The 23523-nt window shown below is 35.1% G+C and overlaps 1 protein-coding gene across 1 annotated transcript in view; it reads right to left on the reverse strand.

Moving 5' to 3' along the window:
- The window catches only part of GULP1 (GULP PTB domain containing engulfment adaptor 1), a 194821-nt gene that overhangs the window by 99403 nt on the left and 71895 nt on the right, over window positions 1-23523 (reverse strand). Inside the window, exon 3 of the mRNA XM_042783623.1 lies at window positions 12074-12145. Coding sequence (XP_042639557.1) covers window positions 12074-12145 — 72 coding nt within the window. The remainder of the gene's footprint in view (window positions 1-12073; window positions 12146-23523) is intronic.

Genomic DNA, 23523 nt, shown 5'->3' on the forward strand with positions numbered 1-23523 from the left:
CCAAATCACAATAATAAAAAATAAAAATAAATAATAATAATAATAATAATAAACTATATACCAATACTCATTCACATGTAAGCATCATTTTTCAAATGTATTATATTGAGTTGTTCTCACATTTTTATTAGTTGCATTAGTAAAAATAAAGAATTCCCTATTAAAATTAAACTCCTTATAATAACAACATTATTAAATACACAGAAGTTGAGAGGGCTTTTAAATGATTACATTTTAGAAAATATGATATATTGTTAAGTCCTGGACCGAAACATAATCAGGAAATAGAAAAGTTCATTTGCTTTTTTTAACAAATGAAGAATCTGAAAGCAGCAGAAAGAGACAAGATGTCATCCTCGTGACATTCTGTGCCCAGTCCATCTACAACAAAAATTGGAAAAAACAAGTGAAACTGATACAGATGATACTCCTCAAACTCTGAGCATCTAATGAAAGCATAAACAATTGGATTAAACACTGACTGGAAAAAGAAACAAAAACAGTGAATGAGGAAGGAGACAGAGCATGGCCATACTGAGATATAAAAGACAACATATACAAGCCAGGAAAAGCCAATTTCATGCAATTCACATAAGGAAGAGACATATTATAAACAAATATGGAATGAAACTAGGTGAGCAGAATAGAAGGTAGAGCTAAGAGAAGAAAGTGCAGAGAAGCACTAAGAATTCCAGTAGTATGAGTGACTGCAGAGCAAGGATGGAGACAGTAGAAGGGGATGAAACCACTCATTAGTGTTGAACCCTAGTCTTTTGGGTTGAGGGCCCACATGGAGGGGAAAGCCTGTGAGACTGTGATTTGAGATACTGGACTACAGGTCGATCTCCATTGATTGAGTTGGGTAGGAACAAAATAATAGACTGCACTTATCTAGAAGTGCACCGGGTCAATTCCAATGAACAGTGACCGGAGAATTATGTTCTCCCACTTTCCCTACTACACCTTCATGGTGACCAGGAGAGAGGCCCTTCCCTGCCTACACCAACCTGGTGGCTAGGAACACCCCTTGCCACCTCTTACCTGCCCAGTTCACTCAGACTGCCTCCTCCCATCAGCAGCCACATGCCACACTTCATCCCTAGCACACTGGATTTATGTGCCAGGCACCCATGTGATTTTCCTGGTACATTTTCATGGACTGCAAGCCATGTGCCCATAGCTACCACTGTCAGAACTGTGCACACCTGCTGTCCACAATCCAGGCTCCTCCCACTTCCATTGGCATGCACTCCTGATTACTGTATGTCCTGAATGTGTTACTGCTGTTTCCTAGCAACCATAGAGCATGATCGAGCACATAGATCATGTGACAGCTGCCTGTTGCCACTGTGGCTGGTAGTATGAGTCCTAGTGGATTGGGTCCTGTGTGCCCACTACCTTAGAAGCACAGGCAACCACTGCCATACTTTTTAAAACTTTTTTCCCCTCTTTTTTCTTTTTCTTTTCTTCTCTACTTCTTTTTCTTAAAAAAATGTGTTTCCTCTGTCTCTTCTTTTTCCATTAGTTTTACCCATTTTTTTTCTCATCCCCCCCCCCCAGTATTTTTCTTTACCCCATCTGTTAAGGGGCAGACATTTTTTCCCTGTTAGTCAACCACGTGTACTATACTTACCATCTACTGCCTTACCCAGTGGGCAAGTGCCACCATCCACTTCAGCACTACTAGATCAATGACAAAGAGTGGGCAACACCTGCTCACCCTTCCCACTGTTCTTATCAACCAGCAAACAGAGATCTGCTCCCACACTCCTACCAGTTATTTCACCCACAGGTAGGGAACACCTTAGTGCTGCCAAACTAGTGACAAAATAGCAAACCTGCCTTGCTCACCGATATCTCAAAATAAAGCAAAATAAAATATCAGGATGAAACAAATCAACATAATCAATAAATAAATATAACTCCAAGACATCTTGGTGAAAACAGACAAGTTCAAATCAGAAAATATACAGGACAAGACAACGCAAGTAAATGACCAAACTAAATGACCAGGAAACCACCCGGAGAATGAACAGGTAATAGAACTACCTGATAACAATTTCAAAGACTTATATAGAGAGCTTTCTAAGAGATCAAAGAAACCACAAACAAAATCAAGAAAAAACACAATCAATATCCTAGAAGAATTCAGGCAAACAATACAAGAACAAAATGACAAAATAAATTGACAAGTAGAAACCATATAGAATCAGCAGTTAGATATCCAGAAGATTCACACTAGAAATTTGGAAATACATAACACATTGGAAGTACAAAAAAAGTAGAATTGAATCAATAGAAGAATGGATCAGTGAACAAGCTAAATATCTTGACATCAATTTGTATGAGGAAAAATTAGAAAAAAGAACAATGATAAATGAAGAAAGCCTAAAAGTTATGTAAGACCCTATACAAAGTAATGAGAATTCCAGAAAAGAGGTAAGCCAAAAAAAGAAAAAGAAAAACAGAGAGAGAGAGAACTGTTGGAGATATGTTAGCAGAAAGCTTTCCTAATATAATGAAAGATGAAAAGATATGCATTCAAGAAGCTCAATGAATCCTACAGAGGATAGACCAAACGTGAAATTCACCAAGACATATCATAATCAAATATTGCAAAAGCTATGATGGTGAAGTTAGGACATCTCCAGGTAAATAGAAATTAAAGAGATTTTTAAACATCAGATCATCATTACAATAGATGTTAAAGGGAGTCCTATAGTCAGAGAATTAACAAATGCAGACAAAAACCAGAGATTAAGACACATGAAAATATCACCCAGAAAACCAATCCAGAAAAAAAGAATTCTCAAAAATGAAATAAACTTACTAGACTGAAAATATGGAACCAGAGGTGTCAATCTGTAAATGATGACAACTACAAATTAAAAAGAGGAAATACATGGCATAATTACAGAACTTCCAAGTGGAGAGGAAGTCAGGATGATATCAAGATAGAACAGACTATTCTAAACTTATTCACTCCCCAATCACTGTCATCAAGTAGATTTCAAATCATAGCAACCCTAAAGGACAGAATAGAACTGCTCTATAGGGTTTTAAATGTGGTAAATCTTTATGGAAGCAGACTATCTCATCTTTCTCCCTCAGAGCAGCTAGTGAGTTTGAACTACTGACCTTTTGGGTATCACACCGATGTTTTAATCATAGCACTATCAGGCTCCTTGTTTGAAACTTAGAAAGATAATAAATGACAGGGTAACCACAAAGAAAATTAATAAACTTTCTCACCAAAATAAGAAGGAATAAAATAATAATGATTTAGTGAACCCAAAAACTATAGCGATGAAGAAAATTTGATAACAAAATTAACTCAGTACAGAAAAATATATGGAACAAAGAAATAATTAACACCAAAGTAAAAACCACCAAAGAATGAAAGCAGTAAATTCATACCTATCAATAATTATACTGAATGTAAATTAATTAAATATAACAATCAAAAGAAATAGTGGCAGAATGTATAAGAGAACAGGACACATCATTATGCTCCCTACAAGAGACTCATCATAGACATAAAAATAAAAATAAATTAAAAATCAAAGGATGAAAAAAAAATCAAGCAAATGGCAACCAAAAAAAGAGCAAGAGTGGTAATAGTAATTTCTGATAAAATAGACTATGGGGGAAAAAAATAACAACAGCGACGAGGAAGGACATTATATAAGGATTAAGGAGTCAATCCATCCAGAGGACATAACCATAACAAATATCTCCACACCCAATGAAAGAGCCCCAAAATACATAAAGCAATCATTAACAGAATTCAAAAGATAGACAACTCCACAATAATAGTAGTAGACTTTAGCATACCATGGTCAATGAAGGACAGAGCAGCTAGAAAGAAACTTAACAAAGATATAGAATATCTAAACAACTAAAATCAATCATCTTACCTTCATAGATATATACAGAACACTTCATCCAACAAAAGCAAAATACACATTTATTTCCACTGAACATTCTTCATTTTCAAAAACAGATCATGTCTGAGTTATAAAACATGCCTCAATATATTTTAAAACATTGAAATACTACAAATCATCTTCTCAGAACATAATGGTATAAAATTATAAATCAATAATAGGACAGGCAAAAAGCTCAAATATATGGAAAATGAATAATACCATGCTTAAAATTATTGGATAATAGAATAAATAACAAGTGAAATTAAAAAATTCCTAGAATCAAATGGGAATGAAAACACAAAATATCAAAACCTTTAGGACAAGCAAAAGCAGTGCTCAGAGGTCAATTTATAGCAATAAACACACATGTCAATAATAATAATAATAACACACATATCAATAATAATAGTAATAAAGAATAAAAACCAACATCTTAAGCCAACAATGAGAAAAAGAGAAGCAAAAAAGCCCATGGTCCCTAGAAGAAAGGAAATAATGAAGAGTAGAGCAGAAATTAATGAAACAGAAAAACAATAGAAAGAATAAATGAGACTAGAAGTTTGTTCTTCTAAAAGATTAACAAAATTGACAAACCAACGGAAACAAAAAGATAATAACAAAATAGTATGAGGAACTGTACTCCAACAAATTTTAAAACTTAGAAGAAATTAACAAATTCCTTGATTACATGACCTACCTAATCTAACACAGATTGAGCCAGAAAACTTAACAGATCCATAATAATAGAATTTAAAACAAAAACTCCCAATGAAAAAATTCCTGGCCCAGAAAGCTTCATTGTAGAATTCTACTAAACATTCAGAAAGACCTGACATCAGTTCTACTCATACTATTCCAGAACATAGTAAATACAGAATATTCTCAAATTCATTTTATGAAGCAAGTATAACCATGACATCAAAGCCAGGCAAAGGCAACACTAAAATAAAATTACAGACCAATATCCCTCATGACCATAGGTACAAAATTACTTAGTAAAATCCTTTGTTGTTGTTGTTGTGTGCCATTGAGTCGGCCCCGACTCATAGCCACCCCTCCTTGGGTTTCTGAGGCAGTATCACTATAGAAATAGATTGCCCCAGTAAAATCCTAGCCAATTAGAATTTAATACCATATCAAAATAACAATATATCACAATCCAATGATATTCATACTAGCTAAGCAATGATGGCTCAACATTAGAAAAATAATTAATGTAATCCAATACATAAATAAAACAGGGGAAAAGAATCCTATGACCATATCAATTGATGCAGAAAAGACACTTGATAAAATCCAGCACTCATTCCTGATAAAAAGTCTCAGCAAAATAGGACTCAAGGAGAAATTCCTTAAGATAATTAAGGGCATATTCACAGAACCAAGAGTTGACATGATTGTCAATGGAGAGACATTGAAAGCAATCCCTATGACAATGAGAATCAGATGAGGATGCCCTCTGGCACCACTCCTACTCAATATTATTTTGGAAGTCCTCAAATCAAAAAACCAAACTTACTGCCATCAAGTTGGTTCTGACTCATAGCAACCCTCCTGGGTTTCTGAGGCGGTATATCTACGGAAGTAGATTGCCCAGTCTTCCTTCCAAAGAGTGGCTGGTGGGTTTGAACTGCCAGCTTTCTGGTTAGCAGTCAAATATCTTAGGAACTACACCACCAGAGCTCCTAGTCAGGGCAATAAGGCATGAAAGGGAAATGAAAGGCATCGAAGTTGGTAAGGAAGAAGTAAAGCCATCCCTATTTGCAGATGATATGATCCTGTACGTAGAAAATCCCAGAGATTTAGTAAGAAAATTATTGGAACTAATTGAATGATTCAGCTAAGTGGCAAGGTGCAAGATCAACATACAAAATTCCTCTACATCAATAAAGAGAACTCTGAAAAGAAGATAAGGAAAAAAATGCCATTTACAATAGCTCTCAAAAAGGTAAAATACTTAGGAACAAACCTAACTAAAGACCCAAAAGCCTTATACAAAGAAAACTATAAATCACTACTGCAAGAAACCAAAAGTGACCTACATAAATGGAACAACAAACCACACTTATGGATAGGAAGATTTAACATTGTAAAAATGTCAGTACTACTCAAGGAGATCTATAGACATAATGCAATTCTGATTCAAACTGATAATTATTTTTTTAAATTTTTAAAGAGATAGAAAACCAATTACCAACTTTATATAGAACAAAAGAGATCCTGGATAAGCGAAGCACTACTGAAGAAGCAGAACAAAGTAGGAGGCCACACACTTCCTGATCTCAAAACCTATTATACAGCCACAGCAGTTAAAACAGCCAGGTACTTGTACAACAACAGACACACAGACCAATGCAAAGGAATTGAGAACTCAGCCCTATGGAGGGCTGCTCTGGTAGCATAGTGCCTAAGGCACTTGACTGCTAACCAGAAGGCTGGAGGTTCAAACCCACCAGCCACTACTTAGAAGGAATGCTGGGCAATCTACTTCTGTAGTGATATTGCCTTGGAAACCCAAGGAGGAGCTGCTATGGGTCAGGTCTGACTCGACGGCACATAACAACAACAACAACATGTAGGGCTGAGCTGCAACAAAAAGCCAAAATCCAATAATTGGGGAAGAGACAGTCAGTCCGTAACAAATGGTGCTGGCAAAACTGGTTATCTGTTTGCTGAAAAAATGGAACAAGATCTGCACTTCACAGCATAAACCAAAATGAACTCAAGATTGATAAAAGACCTAAATGTAAAACCTAAGAGTATAAAAATCATGAATGAAAAAACAGGGCACTCTTACGGATTGTATGTTAGGACATAAATAGTCTATCAAACACAACCAAAAAATCACAAACAGCAGAAGTTAAAATAAATGACTTCTAAAAAAATTAAATCCTTATGCACATCAAATGACTTCTCTAAAACAGTAAAAAGAGAACAACAGATGGGAAAAAAAAAAATATATATATATATATGGCAACAACATATCTGAAAAGGGACTAATCTCTCAACTGTATAGAAAACTTTATTATTTCAACAACAAAATGACAAAACCCAATTAAAAATGGCAGACATGAACACTTAAAAACCAACAAACACCTGAAGAAATGCTCATGATCATTAGCAATTACAGAAATGAAAAGTGAAAAAAAAAAGAGATATCATCTCATTTTAGCAACGATTATAATGAACAAACAGGAGAAACAACAAATGCTGGCTAGGTTGTGGAGAGATTGGAACTCTCATAAGAGTATGAAAGGTCTGTTAAATGGTACAACCAATGTGAAAAATGGGATGGTGCTGACATAAAAAGTTAGAAATACCAAATGATCCAGCAATCCCACTATTAGGTACATATCATAGAGAAATTAGAGCCCAAACATGAACAGATACATGTACATCCATGGTTACTGCAGCTTTATCCACAACAGCTAAAAGATGGAAACAACTAAGGGACCATGAATAAATGAATGGATGAAAGCTTGCTGACACAATGGATCACAGGATAAACAAACTTTGGTATATACACACAATTGAATACCATACAATGTTAAACAATAATGAAAACTCCATGAAGCACCTCATAACATTTTTGAACCTGGAGGACATTATGCTGAGAGAAACAAGTCAATTACAAAATGACAAATACTATGTGAGTCCACTATTATAAAAAGTCAAGTCAAAAAGGAAAGATTTGCACACAGAAAGAAACATTCTTAGATGGTTACAGGGAAAGGAAGGGAGAAGAGGGGGAAAAAAAAAAAAAACACTAACTAAATAATCATCATCTCAGTACCATCAAGTTGTTTTGGACTAATAGCGACCCCTCCTTGGGTTTCTGAAGTGGTATCTCTATGGAAGTAGATTGCCCAATCTTCTTTCTGAGGAGTGGCTGGTGGGTTCGAACCACTAACCTTCTGGTTAGCAGTCAAGTGCCTTAGGCACTACACCACCAGAGCTCCCCACAACTAGATAACAGACATGTATTAATTTGAGTGAAGGGAAAGGCAATATACAATAAAGGGTTGATCAGCACAAAATCACTAAGGGAAATGATGCAGAGAGGTGCACAAGAGTTACAGGTAACAAAGGGAAATACTATTACATACATAATCATGCAATAACAGTAACAACAATGATCTATGAGTGGATATATAGGCTGCCTGGCAAGCTGAATAGGTATGGATAGGCAAACGGGACTATATCCACAAGCAACAGGTTTGGCAGAAGATATTTCTAGGTATGTATTTTTATGTGCTATAAATATATCCACGCATGTAGTAAGAACATTCAGGGAGTGAAGTTTTGAAAACTTTTAGCCATAACCAAAAACTTGAGGTAACAATCACTGAGCTTGCAGGCTTAAGACCAAAGTCTTGGGGACAGCTAACTCAACTGGCACAATATAGTTTACAAAAACAATCTTCTACATCCTACTGTGGGGAGTAGTGACTAGGGTCTTAAAAGCTAGCAAACGGCCATCTAAGGTGCAAGCATTTGTCTCTCTGTCTAAAGCAAAAAAGAGTGAAGAAAATCAAAGACCTATGGAAACAAACAGTCCAAAGAACTAACGGCCCACGGGAACTCCAGGCTCCTTGACGCTGAGACCAGAAGAATTAGATGATGCCTGGTTACCACTCTAGATCACTCAGAAAAGAATCACAATATAAGGTCCTGGATAGAGTGGGGAAAATGTGGGAAAAAAAATTGTCATTGTAAAAAAGACCAAGTGTACTGGTCTGATACAGACTAGTGGAACCCCTGAGACTGTGGCATTTAGTCACCCTTCAAACCTGGAACTTAACTCACTCATTGGCTCAACTTTCAGCCAAGTGATAGATACGCCGACCAAGTGAACAATAACACTAGAGGGTCACGAGCTCCTTAGAGTAATCGGCCATACAAGATCAAAAGATCAAGCATAGCTCAGGGATAAAGATCAGAAGCAGGAACGAATAGCAAAGAAGGACAAATTGCAACAGGAAACAGGGAGGAAGCTGGAAGAGTAATATTACATGGGGGATTACAATCAGTGTCACGAGACAAAATGTGTACAAATTGTTGACTGGAAAACCAACTTGCTCTATGAACGCTTCATTCAAATTACAATAAAAAATTAAAAAACAAAAACAAACCAAAAGAAACTCTTAAGTTAAATACTCTAATATTTATAAAATTATTATATTTGAGTAAATTATATAAAGTATATTTCTTCATAAAGTGACAGAAAAAATAGTACATAATATAATGAAGGTTTAAAAATTTTCTTGAGAACTAACTAGGCATAATTCAACACAGCAGCCCGAAGAAATACAACACTGGAAATCCTTTTAACTTTTTCTTCCCCTTATATTATTCTTAATTTTTTAACTCTCATTTATTGTCAGAAGCTAATACATTAATACCACAAGCCCGGGGAAAAGGAGTATGTAAAAATGAAATGTTACCTTATGTGGCTAATAAAATCAAATACTGGACTACAGTCGAAATACATATGTTTAAAAAATGAGCCAGATTTAAAATGGGGGATGTGTGCAAAAAGAGTTAACCAGGCAAATTTATTTTTAAAGTGGAGCACTATCACCATCTGCTGTTCATTCTGTTGCATTACAACAGAATTAAAGCACACGGGTCTGTGTTTAAAACAAATGTAAATACTCTTGGTCGTCTTTGAGTTACAGCCTCTGAAATCTCCCTGACAAAATGCATCAAACAAACAAATGAACAGCTTTTAAAACAGAAATAGATACACGCATTTTTACGTATTTTCATGAATTCATGAATCATTATCCTCAGATAAACTTTGCTTATACACAAAGTTTTTTACTATCAGTAAATATTGTTTATTAAATGTATTTACTCTGGAAGACACTTTTGAAAGAGAAAACATTTCATACTATCAGCTGAACACACACTTTCATACTATACTGCATATTATTTATTTTATATAACATTCTTTTGCTAACAAATTCATTTCCATTTGCAAAACAGGAAAACCACAGAGGAACTGTATATAAGATGCCACAAAATGTATATAAAACTAAACATTGTGGAGGAAAAATATATTTTAAATACTTTTTAATTTGATCTAGTCGTTACTTAATTGAGCCCATTTTGTTTTGGATTTGGATTCAGTAACTAAAGAAGTCCCTAGGCATAAAGAAACACTAATTGTAAACATGGTTGGTTGTTCTTCTATGGATTGTAACGAAGCTGAACTCACACACACACTACCAAATGGAAGTGACATCATCTTGGAACTTTGTCACGTATTTAATTTAAAAATATTAGATAAAATCCTTTACTTATTAAATTTGTTGTTGTTGTTATGTGCCGTCGAGTCGGCCCCGACTCATAGCGACCCCTCCTTGGGTTTCCGAGGCAGTATCACTACGGAAGTAGGATTGCCCAACCTTCCTTCCGAGGAGTGGCTGGTGGGTTTGAACCGCCAGCCGTCTGGTTAGCAGGCAAGTGTCTTAGCCACTATGCTACCAGAGCTCCTTTACTTATTAAATAGTTAGGTAAAAATATTATCGACCTTTACTTCTTCACCCAGAACACAAGCCATCCTACTAGATTTTCCTCAATTTCAATAGTAGATTTAACCACATATCTAATTCTCAAAGCAAATCAATGCTTTCTAATGTCCATGACTTTGCCTGGCACAAGATTGTATCAATCAGGGGCTTAACCTTTCTGTGGAACAACTGCATGATCTCTAAACTAAATACAGTTAGAAAAAGAATTGTTTCTTAAAATGTCATTCTTAAAATTACAGTGAAAACATTTAATTGTGTAAGCAAAAAATAATGGTTGCTGTTGTTGTTGTTGTTATGTGCCGTTGAGTTGGACCCGACCCATAGTGACCCCTCCTTGGGTTTCCAAGGCAGTATCACTACGGAAGTGGATTGCCCCATCTCCCTTTCGAGGAGTGGCTGGTGGGTTTGAACCACCAGCCTTCTGGTTAGCAGTCAAGTGCCTTAGGCACTGGACTACCAGAGCTCCCCAAAATAATGGTATGCATATATTTTTTTAAGGTAAAGATGATAACTTGTTGAAAGTGCTTTTCAGGGAGAGCCCATATATCCATTGAGATGGGGGTCAATTTGAAAAACATTGTGTGTGGTGTCTTATGTATGACTTCCTCAGGACATTTGTTGATGTGAGCATATTGGGTTTGGTACTAAATGTCCCCCTCTGTTCTTTGTATTCGAATGAGTGGTAACTCACCACTGCCCCATGGTTACTCATGAAAGTGACAAATTTTGCACTTGCCCATAGGACACTTTAAGACACATTTTCATTGCTACATTCTACCTTGGCATCCCTAACCCTACACTTTCTATTGTTGGCCATCTTACTATCTTACTTACTATTTTACTATCAGAGATAATTGTTGTGCCATTACTAGTCTTTTGAGTTAGTGCAAGAGTCTACAATGTCCAAATAAAGTAAAAACCAAACCAAACTCACTGCCTTGGAGTCGGATTGGACTCATAGCCACCCCTCCTTGGGCTTCCAAGGCAGTATCACTACGAAAGTAGATCGCCCAACCTTCCTTCCGAGGAGTGGCTGGTAGGTTTGCACTGCCAGCCTTCTGGCTAGCAGTCAAATGCCTTAGGCACTACGCCACCAGAGCTCCCGAAATAAAGTAAAGCTAAGAAAATTTACTTCAATACTTATGAAATACTAGCATTAATTTCTTTTCTTGAATATGAGACATTACACCTAAGAAAAATATAAATAGTGTGCCAAATGCAGGAAAATGATGGATTGTGTGTACATGTTGTTGTTGTTGTTGTGTGCCGTCGAGTCAAACCCGACTCATAGCAACCCCTCCTTGGGTTTCCGAGGCAGTATCACTACAGAAGTAGGATTGCCCAACCTTCCTTCCGAGGAGTGGCTGGTGGGTTTGAACCGCCAGCCTTCTGGTGGGCAGGCAAGTGTCTTAGCCACTATGCTACCAGAGCTCCTATTTACTGCTAAAGATTTTTCTTTGATCTGGCTATTTTTATTTAATAGTCCATTTTTAAACAAGTGAGGCCATACCTGACACAAAGTTATTCATGCTTTAAATTTTCATTACTCTGTTGCTGCCTTTCTGCTGGATCAATACACTAGCTGTTTACTCGGAGGGCTTTCCTTACCTTGAGTTTCCTCACAGCATCTCTCACAACTTCTGTTCCTTTGGGCTGCTCCACTTCAGTCCTGCCAAGAAACTGAGAAGCCATTTGTGAGACAAAGCCTTTACTGCATCATGTATCATTAAAGCATTTTGGAACTAGAATATCTGCATATAGAATGGGTTAATAGAAATATGAACTTAATTCCTAATTAAACAGAGACATTAGTAACATTATATTTAAATGATATGAAAATATAAATATATCACATGGTAAGATATAATTCATATTAATCTAAGATTATTTTTTTAAAAAAAATCACACTTATCCTGAATATTTTACTTTCAGGTGCTTACTGGAAAGACAATTATTTTATTGAGCCCAAAGGAGTGAAGTTTATCTCAAATGTAAAAATTCAATAAACATATTAACAATTTAAAAATTACCTGCAAATGCAAAGCTTAAAAATGTTTTTCCTTTATTACTGTACTTAAACCTATTTTAAGATATTAAAATTTGAAATAGTTTAATATTAGTTATGATTTCAAATCAGTATTTTTCTGTTCCTTCAATTATGACAAGCATGTAGAACTTTGAAGCTAAACCTTTTCTCAATCCCCAGTATATACACCTACCAAACCTGCAGCTAATTTAGATAAAAGTAATTAGAACATGATGTGCAATTTTATTAAGCTTTAAAATATCCTTGAAGGTAGTCACTGAATGCTGTTCAAAACTTTCAGACTGTACCAACACACTGCAATGAAATCTATAGCCAGGAGAGACATAATCCCCCCTAAACATGAGTCTAATATCATGAAATGTTCAAGACCAATTAGAATTAAAGTATGCAATATTTCAGTCTATAAAACATTTCTTTACAAATAGAGAATTACCATTAAATTCAAGAAATATATGTTATTTCCCCAAAGCTTTTTTCTCTTCTAACATGCTACCCAGTATAACATCAGAGTCTTAGATTCATTGATCTTCATATACTTGCATATGTTCATATGGAAATACATATATGTGTATATAATAAATTCAAGAAGCCCACTAGCATGGAGTCAATTCCAAATCATAGTGACCCTATGGATCAGAGTAGAACTGCCCCATAGGGTTTCCAATGCTATCAGTCTTTATGGAAGCAGACTGCCTTATCTTTTCCTCCAGCATGGCTAGTGAGTTTGAATCACCCACCTTTTGGATAGCAGCCTAATGCTTCAACCACAGCTCCACCAGAGCTCCTTGTGTGTACTCATACAGACACACACACACATTTGCATGCAAAACTGATTATGTACACGGAATCATTTTCACATGTTAACTCATAAGATAGAAAAGAAAAATAGTAAAGTCATGGTATTTTTTTTTAAATCGTGGTTTTTAAATCTTTTTTTTTTTCTTTTGAGGAAAATACACCAACTAAATAAATTAAAGTCATGTTTCTCAAAAAGCTCTCTCTGGACCATTTGCAAGAGAATTACCCAGGAAGTATGCTAAAAAAGTATGCTAAAAAATGGGTCAAATAAATCAGAATCTTTAGGGGTTGTTGCTGTTAGTTGCTGTTCTGTTGATTCTGACTCATGAAGATTCCATGTGTGCAGAGTAAAACTGCTCCATACAGTTTTCAAGGCTGTGACCTTTCTGAAGGAGATTGCCAGGCCTGTCTTCCAAGGTACCTTTGGGTGGGTTTGAACCATTAAACTTCCAGTTAGCTGTAGAGTGCTTTGGATTCACATTTCAAAAATACCAGTAAAGTCTAAAGAACAGAGTTAGAAAATGGTAACAGTTCATGAGGATGATAGAAGGCAAAATACAGGAGATGACTACTAGTCCCTTTCTGTTGAGCTCATGAAGGAGAGAAAGTAAAGCTTGGGAATATAACACTAAGTAAGAGATTTCCCGCTCAGATTTCATAAGGCACAAGAGTTGCTTCTTTTCCAATATGCTAAAACTACACCAAATAACTGCTACCAGGGCCTGGATATCAATATCACCAAAACCTTAAGTTTGCCCCATTGTGTCAAGTTATTGGTTGATGAAACTTACAAAAAAGACCAAAGTGAACAGAGAATTTATCAGCTTAAAAGGTACTGAAAACCTACTGCCAAGATGTGAGAGACAGTCAAATCCATTCCGACACAAGTGGGCCTGTCACATTTCCTCTGTTTTATATCAGTGGTTTTCAACCTTGGTTGTAGAACAGAACCGCATGAGAAGCTTTCAAATTACATCAATGCTTTTGGGTCTGATTTAAAAGGTCTGGGGCAGAGCCAGGGCATCTGTATGTTTGAAAGCTCTTCAGGTGATTTTAATGTGCCACCAGGTTTTAAAAAGCACTGTTTTAGATTATCCAGAAAAGATGATCAAATAGCAGATGGGTAGTTAGCACAAGAGTAGCCATTCAGTTCTGAGATGATCCCTATTCTCAACTTCTCTGAATTTGTCACATCACGGAGATCTTCACCATTGGTAAATGATTCTTTATTGGTAAGTGATTCCTGAACTCAAAGAAAAAAGGGGTGTGTGTGCCAATAATAGATGGCAATAATTACTGGAATATATTTGAAAGAATATTTATACTTTGGCAGAAACATCATGAGTCATACGTATTATATGCAAATATACCCATATGGGAAAATTATGGAAGAACTCCAAGTATATGCTAAATAAATCAACCTCTAAAGAACTGTTGAATATATTTCTTTCACACTGGCTTTAATTAAACCATCTGAGTAATGAAATACAGGGAGAAGTCTTGAATGATGGTGCAAATTAAACTACAAAGACATCTTAATATGGAGTTCTTTGTTTAACCCAACTTCTTCTTACGTAATGTTAGATGACTTATATGGAAATGATTTTAAAATTGAAATGCAGCTTACTCCTTATAATAATCCATGTATTTTTAAATTATAAAAGGCACCACAATACTTTACTCAGATTAAATAATTCATATTTATATGCATTTCACAGGTCTATATAAAATATTTATAAAACTCTTAAATATGATGCAGCATGCTGGAAAAAGTGCTAGGCTTAGAATAAGAAGATGCAAAAAAGCCACTTAATCTCTGCCTGATTTGACTCTTGAAAAATGAGGTTAATAGTAATGCTCTTCTATCTTTCTAAAATTGTTCTGAAAATCATCATATGAAATGGAAAAATATCTGTAAACTGAAAAATATTTTATATTAATTATGACTATCGCCATCCTTTATACAACTATTGAGGAAGGCACTAGGGTTTAGCAGGTGCCTTTGGTGCCTCGCTTAGATCTTCTTGGATATCTGTTTGATCTGCTTGGGCACCACGCTCCAGCTTCTATATGCTTTGCTGGTATAATGGCTCATACTCAACATGTTCAGGGGATTCTCTTTAAGCAATGGGGTCATCTTTTCAGTGTTGAGGGTTAGGAGTTTTTGCTTCTCCATACTTCAAACCTTGCTTACCCAATGACTGACTTGGTGTGGAAGTACCTAAGTCTACCTCCTTTTCCTGGAGGTGAGATAAATTTGAAGGAGCTCTGGTAGCATAGTGGCTAAGGCACTTGACTGCTAACCAGAAGGCTGGTGGTTCAAACCCACCAGCCACTCCTCGGAAGGAAGATGGGCCAACCTACTTCCAAAGTGATACTGCCTCGGAAACCCAAGGAGGGGTCGCTATGAGTCAGGGCTGACTCGACGGCACATAACAACAACAACATGTTCTTTTTATTGTATCCTGCTGCCAGTCCTCAAAGGTGTGCTTCAATGATCAGGCTGCGAATGGGGCTCCATCTATTACTGTAATCTTGGATTTCTTACCTTTGTCAAGCCTGTTTTTGTTTTTTTTTCTAATCCCTTACCAGTTTTTCCTGGTAGTATTTCTTTAATAAATTGCTTGCACCCAAATCTTTGCCTTGAAGTCTGATTCTGGGAGAAGCTGACCAAGTGCCTGGGTAAGTGCTTAAATACTTCCATTCCAGGAGTGTCCTATCTAGTATACAAACTCACATATAAATGATATAATCTTAGTGGTATCAAAAGGTTTATACAAAATATAGGGACTTGTGGTAAGACTTTGGTGTCTATGTTTCTCCACTCCACTTGGTACCTGAGGGTGAAAGAAAAGATGGAACAGAATCATGCCATGACTAAGGGATTAATACATCCTCTATAACAGAAGGGAGTTATTAACCAGCTGAGGAGGTAGACAGGGATCTGCATACCACATAACGCTAGACATGATTGAGCACCGAAGTGGGACACCTTATTGAAACAACAACAACAACAACAACAACAACAACAAATAAGTAAAAGTCCACTTGCTGACATGAAGGTCCTCTAGCCCCTTCCCTAGTCTGGCTCCTGGATACTGGCTGCCCCAAAATTTGCCTTCCATGCCCCAGTTCTCAGTAGAAAAGAAGAGAACGAAATAAGAAAAAATGAATAAATGGAAGCCAGGAGACAGAGGAGAGATAGTGGAGAAGTGGAATTGCCAGCCTAACTATGAGTGATCCAGGATAGCAACTATGTAACAAACCTGGAGAATAACGGTGGGGATGGGAACAGAGGAAAACAAAAGTAGATGCATGTGTAGATAAGATGGTCATGATGCTAGGAGTATTGAGAGAGATATTGGAGAGATATCTCAGAAAAAATGAAACTGAAAGGTTATTTGGGTCATTTGACTTTAATAAGAGTAGTTTAAGAGCTTTGTCAAAGAGTTGGGAGATTAATTACTTATTGTGTTTGGAAAACTGAGCAGGTGAAAAATTGTAGTAATTACTTATTCAAGAAAAATTTAAGTAACACGAGGAAGGAAATGCAATCATAGTAAATCAATTGGTTTAGCATTGGACAATGTTTACATTGTCATGATAACAAACTCACTGTAGAATTACCAAACATTTCATATAATATTTTGGCATTATAGAGGTAGAAGAAATGCAAATGCCCTGTGTGTATACAGATAGAGATCATCAACTGAGGGTGGGTGGTGGTGAGTTGAGGTGAGTGCTGTAAGGAAGTTTGAACTTGTATCAGTCCTAGAGGATGGTCTTGGTAGATACTATACACATACAGCAAATCAAGACACAACAATGCAACAGGTTATCCAGAAACAGAATAAGTAAAATAAACAGAGAAGTGTTGAATGAAGTTGTTTCAGTGAGTGAGATCTGGAACAAAAGGTGGAGAACGTTTTACTTTTTCATTAAAGTCTTGGGGAAATATTTGACTGTGCAAAGTGATACACATGTATTACTCTGAAAAATAAAAATTAGTCATCAAATGGTAACAACGAATTATTGTACATATTCTTTCATTCCTTCAAAATATAGCTGAGTGCTTACTGTCAATCAAGCATTTATTAAGTTCTGCATATACAACAGGTAAAAAAAAAGTCCTTTTTTTCCCTAGGAGTTGACATTCTATGAGTACACATATGTTTGTAAATGTGTGTGTATCTATGTTTATGTTTATGGGTACATCACAGACACATGTGTAATGTCATAGGTGACATAAGTAAAATTAATATTTAAAAATCATAGACAAACTGGGCAAAATGTGGGTAATATTTAAGATAGAGTGATGAGGAAAGTCTCCTTGCATAAGGTAATATTTTATTAGAGAACTGAATGAAAGAAAGAAACGAAACCTGTACACAAACATGTTGACTTTAAAATGTTCTGCGATTAGGTAGAGATTCAGACTCAATGGCTAGATGTATAAAGGTGGAGCTTGGGTAGAACACGTGGATTCGGGATACCCTAGTGCTGAGGCCTACATGGAAGGCCTGAGACTGGGGAGCATTCGAAGAATGGCTCTCCATAGCCACAATTTTCCAGAGGGAGATTGGAGAAGAACGCACCAAGGGGAATGAGATGAGCCTGCAGAGAAGTGGCAAGGAGAATCAGTTAAGTTACATGATAAAGTTAGATAATAGATTAATCAAATTAAATTACAGGACACCACTGCTTCCGAGGATGTAAAATGGCACAGCTACTCTGGAAAACAGTTTGATAGTTTGTTTTAAACTGAACATGGACTTAACATAGGATCTAGCAATGTCACTCTTGGATACTTATCTTAGAGAAATAAGAACTTATATTTATGCAAAAATCTGTGCATGAGTATTCATGGAAGCTTTATTTGTAATAGTAAAAAATTTGATACAACCTAAATAGTCTTCAGTGGGTGAATGGTTAAAGAAACAATGGTGCATCAATACTGTGGAATACTATACAGCATTTTTTTTTTTAAAAAGTAATGAATTATTGATAAACACAGCATTTGGATATTTCACAAAGGAACTATACTGAAAGGAAAAAAAAAGGTAATTTCAAAAGGTTTCTTTTCTGTTAAGTATTTACCTAATGGAAAATTAGAAGAATGTTTCTGTTTTATATTTTCTCAGAAAAATGATATATATGCACAAGCTGGGTAGAATTGCTTTTATATTTTATCAATTTCAGGTCTTATCTCCTCCCTGTGACAGGAAAAAAACAACAACTTAATGATGATATGAGAGTATATCAATTGTTTTGTTTTATATATTTAGATGCAAATAATTATTTTTCAGTGGAGCAAAAAGTAAAGGAAAAAATAATAAAGTGTTTTGTGACAAGTGCTAATTATTGGTGTCATTTTTTTCTATTTAAACTATGTAGTATTATATTGATTATTTTTTCTATTGCCCCAAATAGACAAAATTCATTTTAGCTATTTTTTAAAAGAAAAATAAGACACTAGATCCTAAGTAAGGACAAGTGTGTATGTTGCATAATTGTGTTTTTATGCCTTTCAACTCACCAACAAAATATTTCTTTTCTTTAAGAATAACACTTTTATTTTAATAGTAACATATGTTCACTAAAGGAAATTGGAAACTACAAGTTTTAATGAAAATGAGTATCACCTTTTACATTACAACCAAGAGGTAACTATTATTAAAAATATTATAGATAGTTTCTTAAATTCATGTTAAACTAAAATAATCAGTCAATAGCAGTACAAGGTGAACTGTTATATATGATTAATCTGTTTATTGTCTCTGGTGGCATAGTGCCTAAGGTATATGTCTGCTAACCAGAAGGTTGGAGATTCAAACCCACCAGCCACTCCATAGAAGGAAGACTGGGCAATCTACTTCTGTAAAAATTTACCACCTTGGAAACCCAAAGTGGATGGCTAGGAGTGGCATCTACTGGTGACAGTGAGGTTTTTTTTTTTTTTTTTGGTTTATTGTGTTTGCATATAGTTGTTTGTACCCTGACTTTTTATTATTTTTATTTATTGCTTAAGTTATTTAACCCTTTCAGGACCAAATTATGTTCTGCTTTGATTTTTTTTTGTTGAAGCCATGTGTTATTAGTAATGGAAAGCATTTTGAATGAAATGAAAAAAAGTTTTTGAGGTATTATGTATTTTGATATAATTAGTGGGACATATATGTCCTGAGGGGTCTCTGGTGCTAGGGTTGGTGGGATGAGGCCCTTTTGTTCTGATTCTTACAGTTATACATGTCCCCACCAGATGGCAGCAGGCACTAAAGGTGGGATTGCAGCTTCCCACTAAACCCCAGCTGCAGAAACTGTGTGTCACATGGGTCATGAAAATTTTAAAAGGGTAGGGTTTACAAGATTGCATATGATTGTTAAGGAATATGCACAAAGAAGGAAGATATAATAAAACAGAGAAAGGACATCTAAAATATGAAGAGTAGTATGATAGTGTTGTTATGTGCCATAGAGTCGGACCAACTCATAGTGAGCCCTCCTTGGGTTTCCAAGGCAGTATCACTACGGAAGTAGATTGCCCAACCTTCCTTCTGAGGAGTGGCTAGTGGGTTTGAACCGCCAGCCTTCTGGTTAGCAGTCAAGTGCCTTAGGCACTATGCTACCAGAGCTCCTAGTATGATAGCAGGTATTTAAAAAAAAATTTTTTTTTCTATTTACTTTATATAACTGAAAAGTGTAAAAAATAAGGAAATGTTTTTCACTGATTTTATAAATAATAAATTGTCCTTTAGAAATCATCTATAAAATCTTTGACAAATACAGAGAAAATTTCTGATATTATAAAGCTGATCACACACTTCATACACATATCCAACACATGCACCTCTCTGCTCCTTGCATGTTGTATATTTATTTCTTAGGCAAGTGTGCTCAAGGCCGGCACTTCAGAGATTGCAGTCTGTTGAAATGAAAAGCTTAACAATGTCATCAAACAAAAAATCTCTTACAGACTTTCTAAATCAAAATGTGATTAAGGTATTTCATAGTTGGCATAATATTTCTCAACACTCCCACAACTATATTTAAATTAATCAAAACAATACAAAAACTTCACTCCTAAGTGAATTTCTTTAAATTATTTCTGTATTCATTTCTTTCAGTTTTTCATTGTATTGCATTACAACCACAATAAGAATTTTACAAAAACACATGTTAGAGTTTGAGGGTCTTACTGTTGTTTGCAAATACTATTTAAAATGAATGTTTTTGCATGTGATTTTTTATCTTACTAGAAAGGACTGGAAGGAAGGTTGGGCAATCTACTTCCTTAGAGATACTGCCTCGGAAACCCAAGGAGGGGTCACTATGAGTCGGAGCCTACTCCATGGCAATGAGTTTGTTTTGAGAAAGAATGAATGACTTGTTTCTTTTCCAGTAGAGAGCAGTGTTGGACATCATATGGGTCCATTTATAACATCTGCTTTGCTTGCTTCCTCAGATGCTTTATGTAGTTTTTTTTTTTTTTAATTAAAATAAGTAACTAAAACTTAAACTGCTAGGAAATTTGATGGAAATTTAATATGAAGTAGCTAATTTATGACAGAAATACATAGACTATACATTATAGAAAACAAAAAAACAAACCCTTAAATAGAAAATAAGCCAATTCTGTATAAATATGTTCTCTACATAATTATTTTAAAATATTAACAATATATTTCCATTTATTTCAGCATCAAAGCTCTATCTAACATTAGTAAGTAATATGTATTGTTGATACAGTGCCCAAATGTATAGTCTAATTTTAGAGAAAAAAAATGAGTATGTCTCTATCTTTGTAAACAATATTATAGAGCCTGATATATGAGGAGCTTAATTTTCTTAGAGTCAACCTCATTCCAGATGTGTTAAAAAAAAAAAAAAAATCAAATCCTTCTAGCCACTCAACTGTACCCAGTAGATAAGCCATATAGAAGTAAGCCAATTTAATTTTATAGTCCTTATCCAGCTGACTTACCACATCACAATGCCAAGAAATACAGGAGAAAATAATTAAAAAGAAGACTATCATAGTACTCAATTGCTAAAGATGGGTGAGAATCAATTGGATTTAAACTCATTACTTAATTGACAAAACCATAATCCTAACAGAAATGTAAAATAGATCTACCAGAAAGAAAAGTTATACTACAATTTTAAAGGAAAACCAGGAAGTTTTGATAGCAGTTAAAAATATATGTATACATATATATATATATATATATTGGGCTCTGTAATAAAACATCAACAACATTATATATTTGATTTGGTATTTAGGTTTTTAATTTTATTGTAGTAATTAGCTTTTTTAAAAGAAATTTGACTGTGCCTCGTGGGGTTACAGCACATTAGCAGTTACTGCTGAGATGATTTCAACATATGGCAGCCCCATGTGTGTCAAAACAGAATTATGCTCCATAGAGTTTTCAATGGCTGACTTTATTAGTTGGGATCATATTACTCATTTTTGCCACATCCATTTGCATAAATAAGATTTATGCCGTGTGTCCCTTCTGCTGTGAGATATACATAAAAAGGAGTCAATAGTGTGTTTGGTTGGCTCCATATTTATGTAACCTGAGTTTCAAAATATTGATTCTACCATTTATTTATGGAACCACTAATAGCTTCATTTCCTTAATAGTGATATTTGGATAAGTATTGGGAGAATTAAATGAGAAAATATAATTTGTGAACAGCACAGAATGAATATTTGGTAAATTTATGCTTAATTAAAAAAAATTAATAACATAACTATTATATGATAACAACAACAAGAATCAAGTAAAAAGAGCAAACCAACCCACAAATGACCATGAGATAAGCAAGTAAAAAACTTCCTTGAAGCCACTGAAGATTTATATTTTGTCTTCTGAGGTGGCTATAGTCCCTACCAACACATGCACAAGTGTATTTGCTAATCAAAATTTTATTGGCTATTTTCAAACCTTTGTTCTTCCAGATTAACAAACAAAATGCTTATTAAAAAATACCCATCTCACTGTAATTTAACCAAAAGTATATATAATGTTTGAGATGTGAAATTTTTAGAATTATTATCTATTCATATGTGTCTATTTGTGAATATCTTTTAATAAGTATTTATACTGTCCTTCAGAGATGTCAAGTACTTTTCTTGTTAAATCTATTCCTAGTAGCTTTATAGTTTTTTAGGAAATCAGATTGTTTTTTCAACTCGATTTGTAAGCAGCATAGTGCTGGAGGTGCTTGACTGCTAACCAGAAGGCTGGCAGTTCAAATCCACCAGCCACTATGCAGAAGGAAGACTGGCAATCTACTTCTGTAAAGATTTACCACGTCTGAAACCCAAAAGGGGTCAGTTTGAGTCAGAATCAACTCAACGGCATGAGCTGTTTTTTCTTTTATTATTTATACAAAGTTATTACTACTATAGTAAATATTTACCCTATATCTGATCCAGTTACTAAATTCTCTTCTTAAGCATAATAATTTCCCCCACCCAACTTTAATGTCCTCGAATTTAAATAGATCATCAATAAAGGAAAATTTTGTTTGATTTACAATATCATTGCCAATTATTTTATTTTTGTTATTTACATATCAACTACAACCAATGTGATAATAAATAATAGTATCAATAACTCACTCCTGTCAAATAACTTCTTTAAGCTTTTTGCAATGTATATATGCACATTATATATTTTTTTTACATAGTATGATGTTTATTTTTTTATTTCAGGTTTAAGCTTCCACAAAGAATTCACCCCAGTACTGCTTGTATTTGTGAATTCTGTCCAAACACACACACATGCACACACCCACACAGTTTACCTGGCGAAGCCCCTAATATTTTAAGCATCCTTTCAGCACTCCTAAGCTAAATTTCTCCTTTCCTCTCTTTTAAAGAGATATTCTTTAAACGATCTAGCATCTCCTCCTATTTCAGGATCTAATAGTGCCAGCATTTCCTCTGTGGGACATTGTGTTGTTCTTATTGTTATTATTATTATTATACACTAATCCATTTCAAAAGTGTTTCCTTTGCATTATCTATATGTCAGGAAATGTTCTGCACTTTGGGGATACAGCAAATAAAACAGACTGAATATTTGACCTGCTAATTCTGCTGCAGACTATAACCTCATCTTCAATGACCTCAAAAGGTGCCTGTTTTTTCTCACAAGCTCTTTCCCTCCACTCCTCTTGGAGCCTCCTTTGAGAACAATCT

Source organism: Orycteropus afer, unplaced genomic scaffold (assembly GCF_000298275.1).
Source record: "Orycteropus afer afer isolate SDZICR_OR568_19922 unplaced genomic scaffold, OryAfe1.0 scaffold00001, whole genome shotgun sequence".
Lineage (NCBI taxonomy): Eukaryota > Metazoa > Chordata > Mammalia > Tubulidentata > Orycteropodidae > Orycteropus > Orycteropus afer.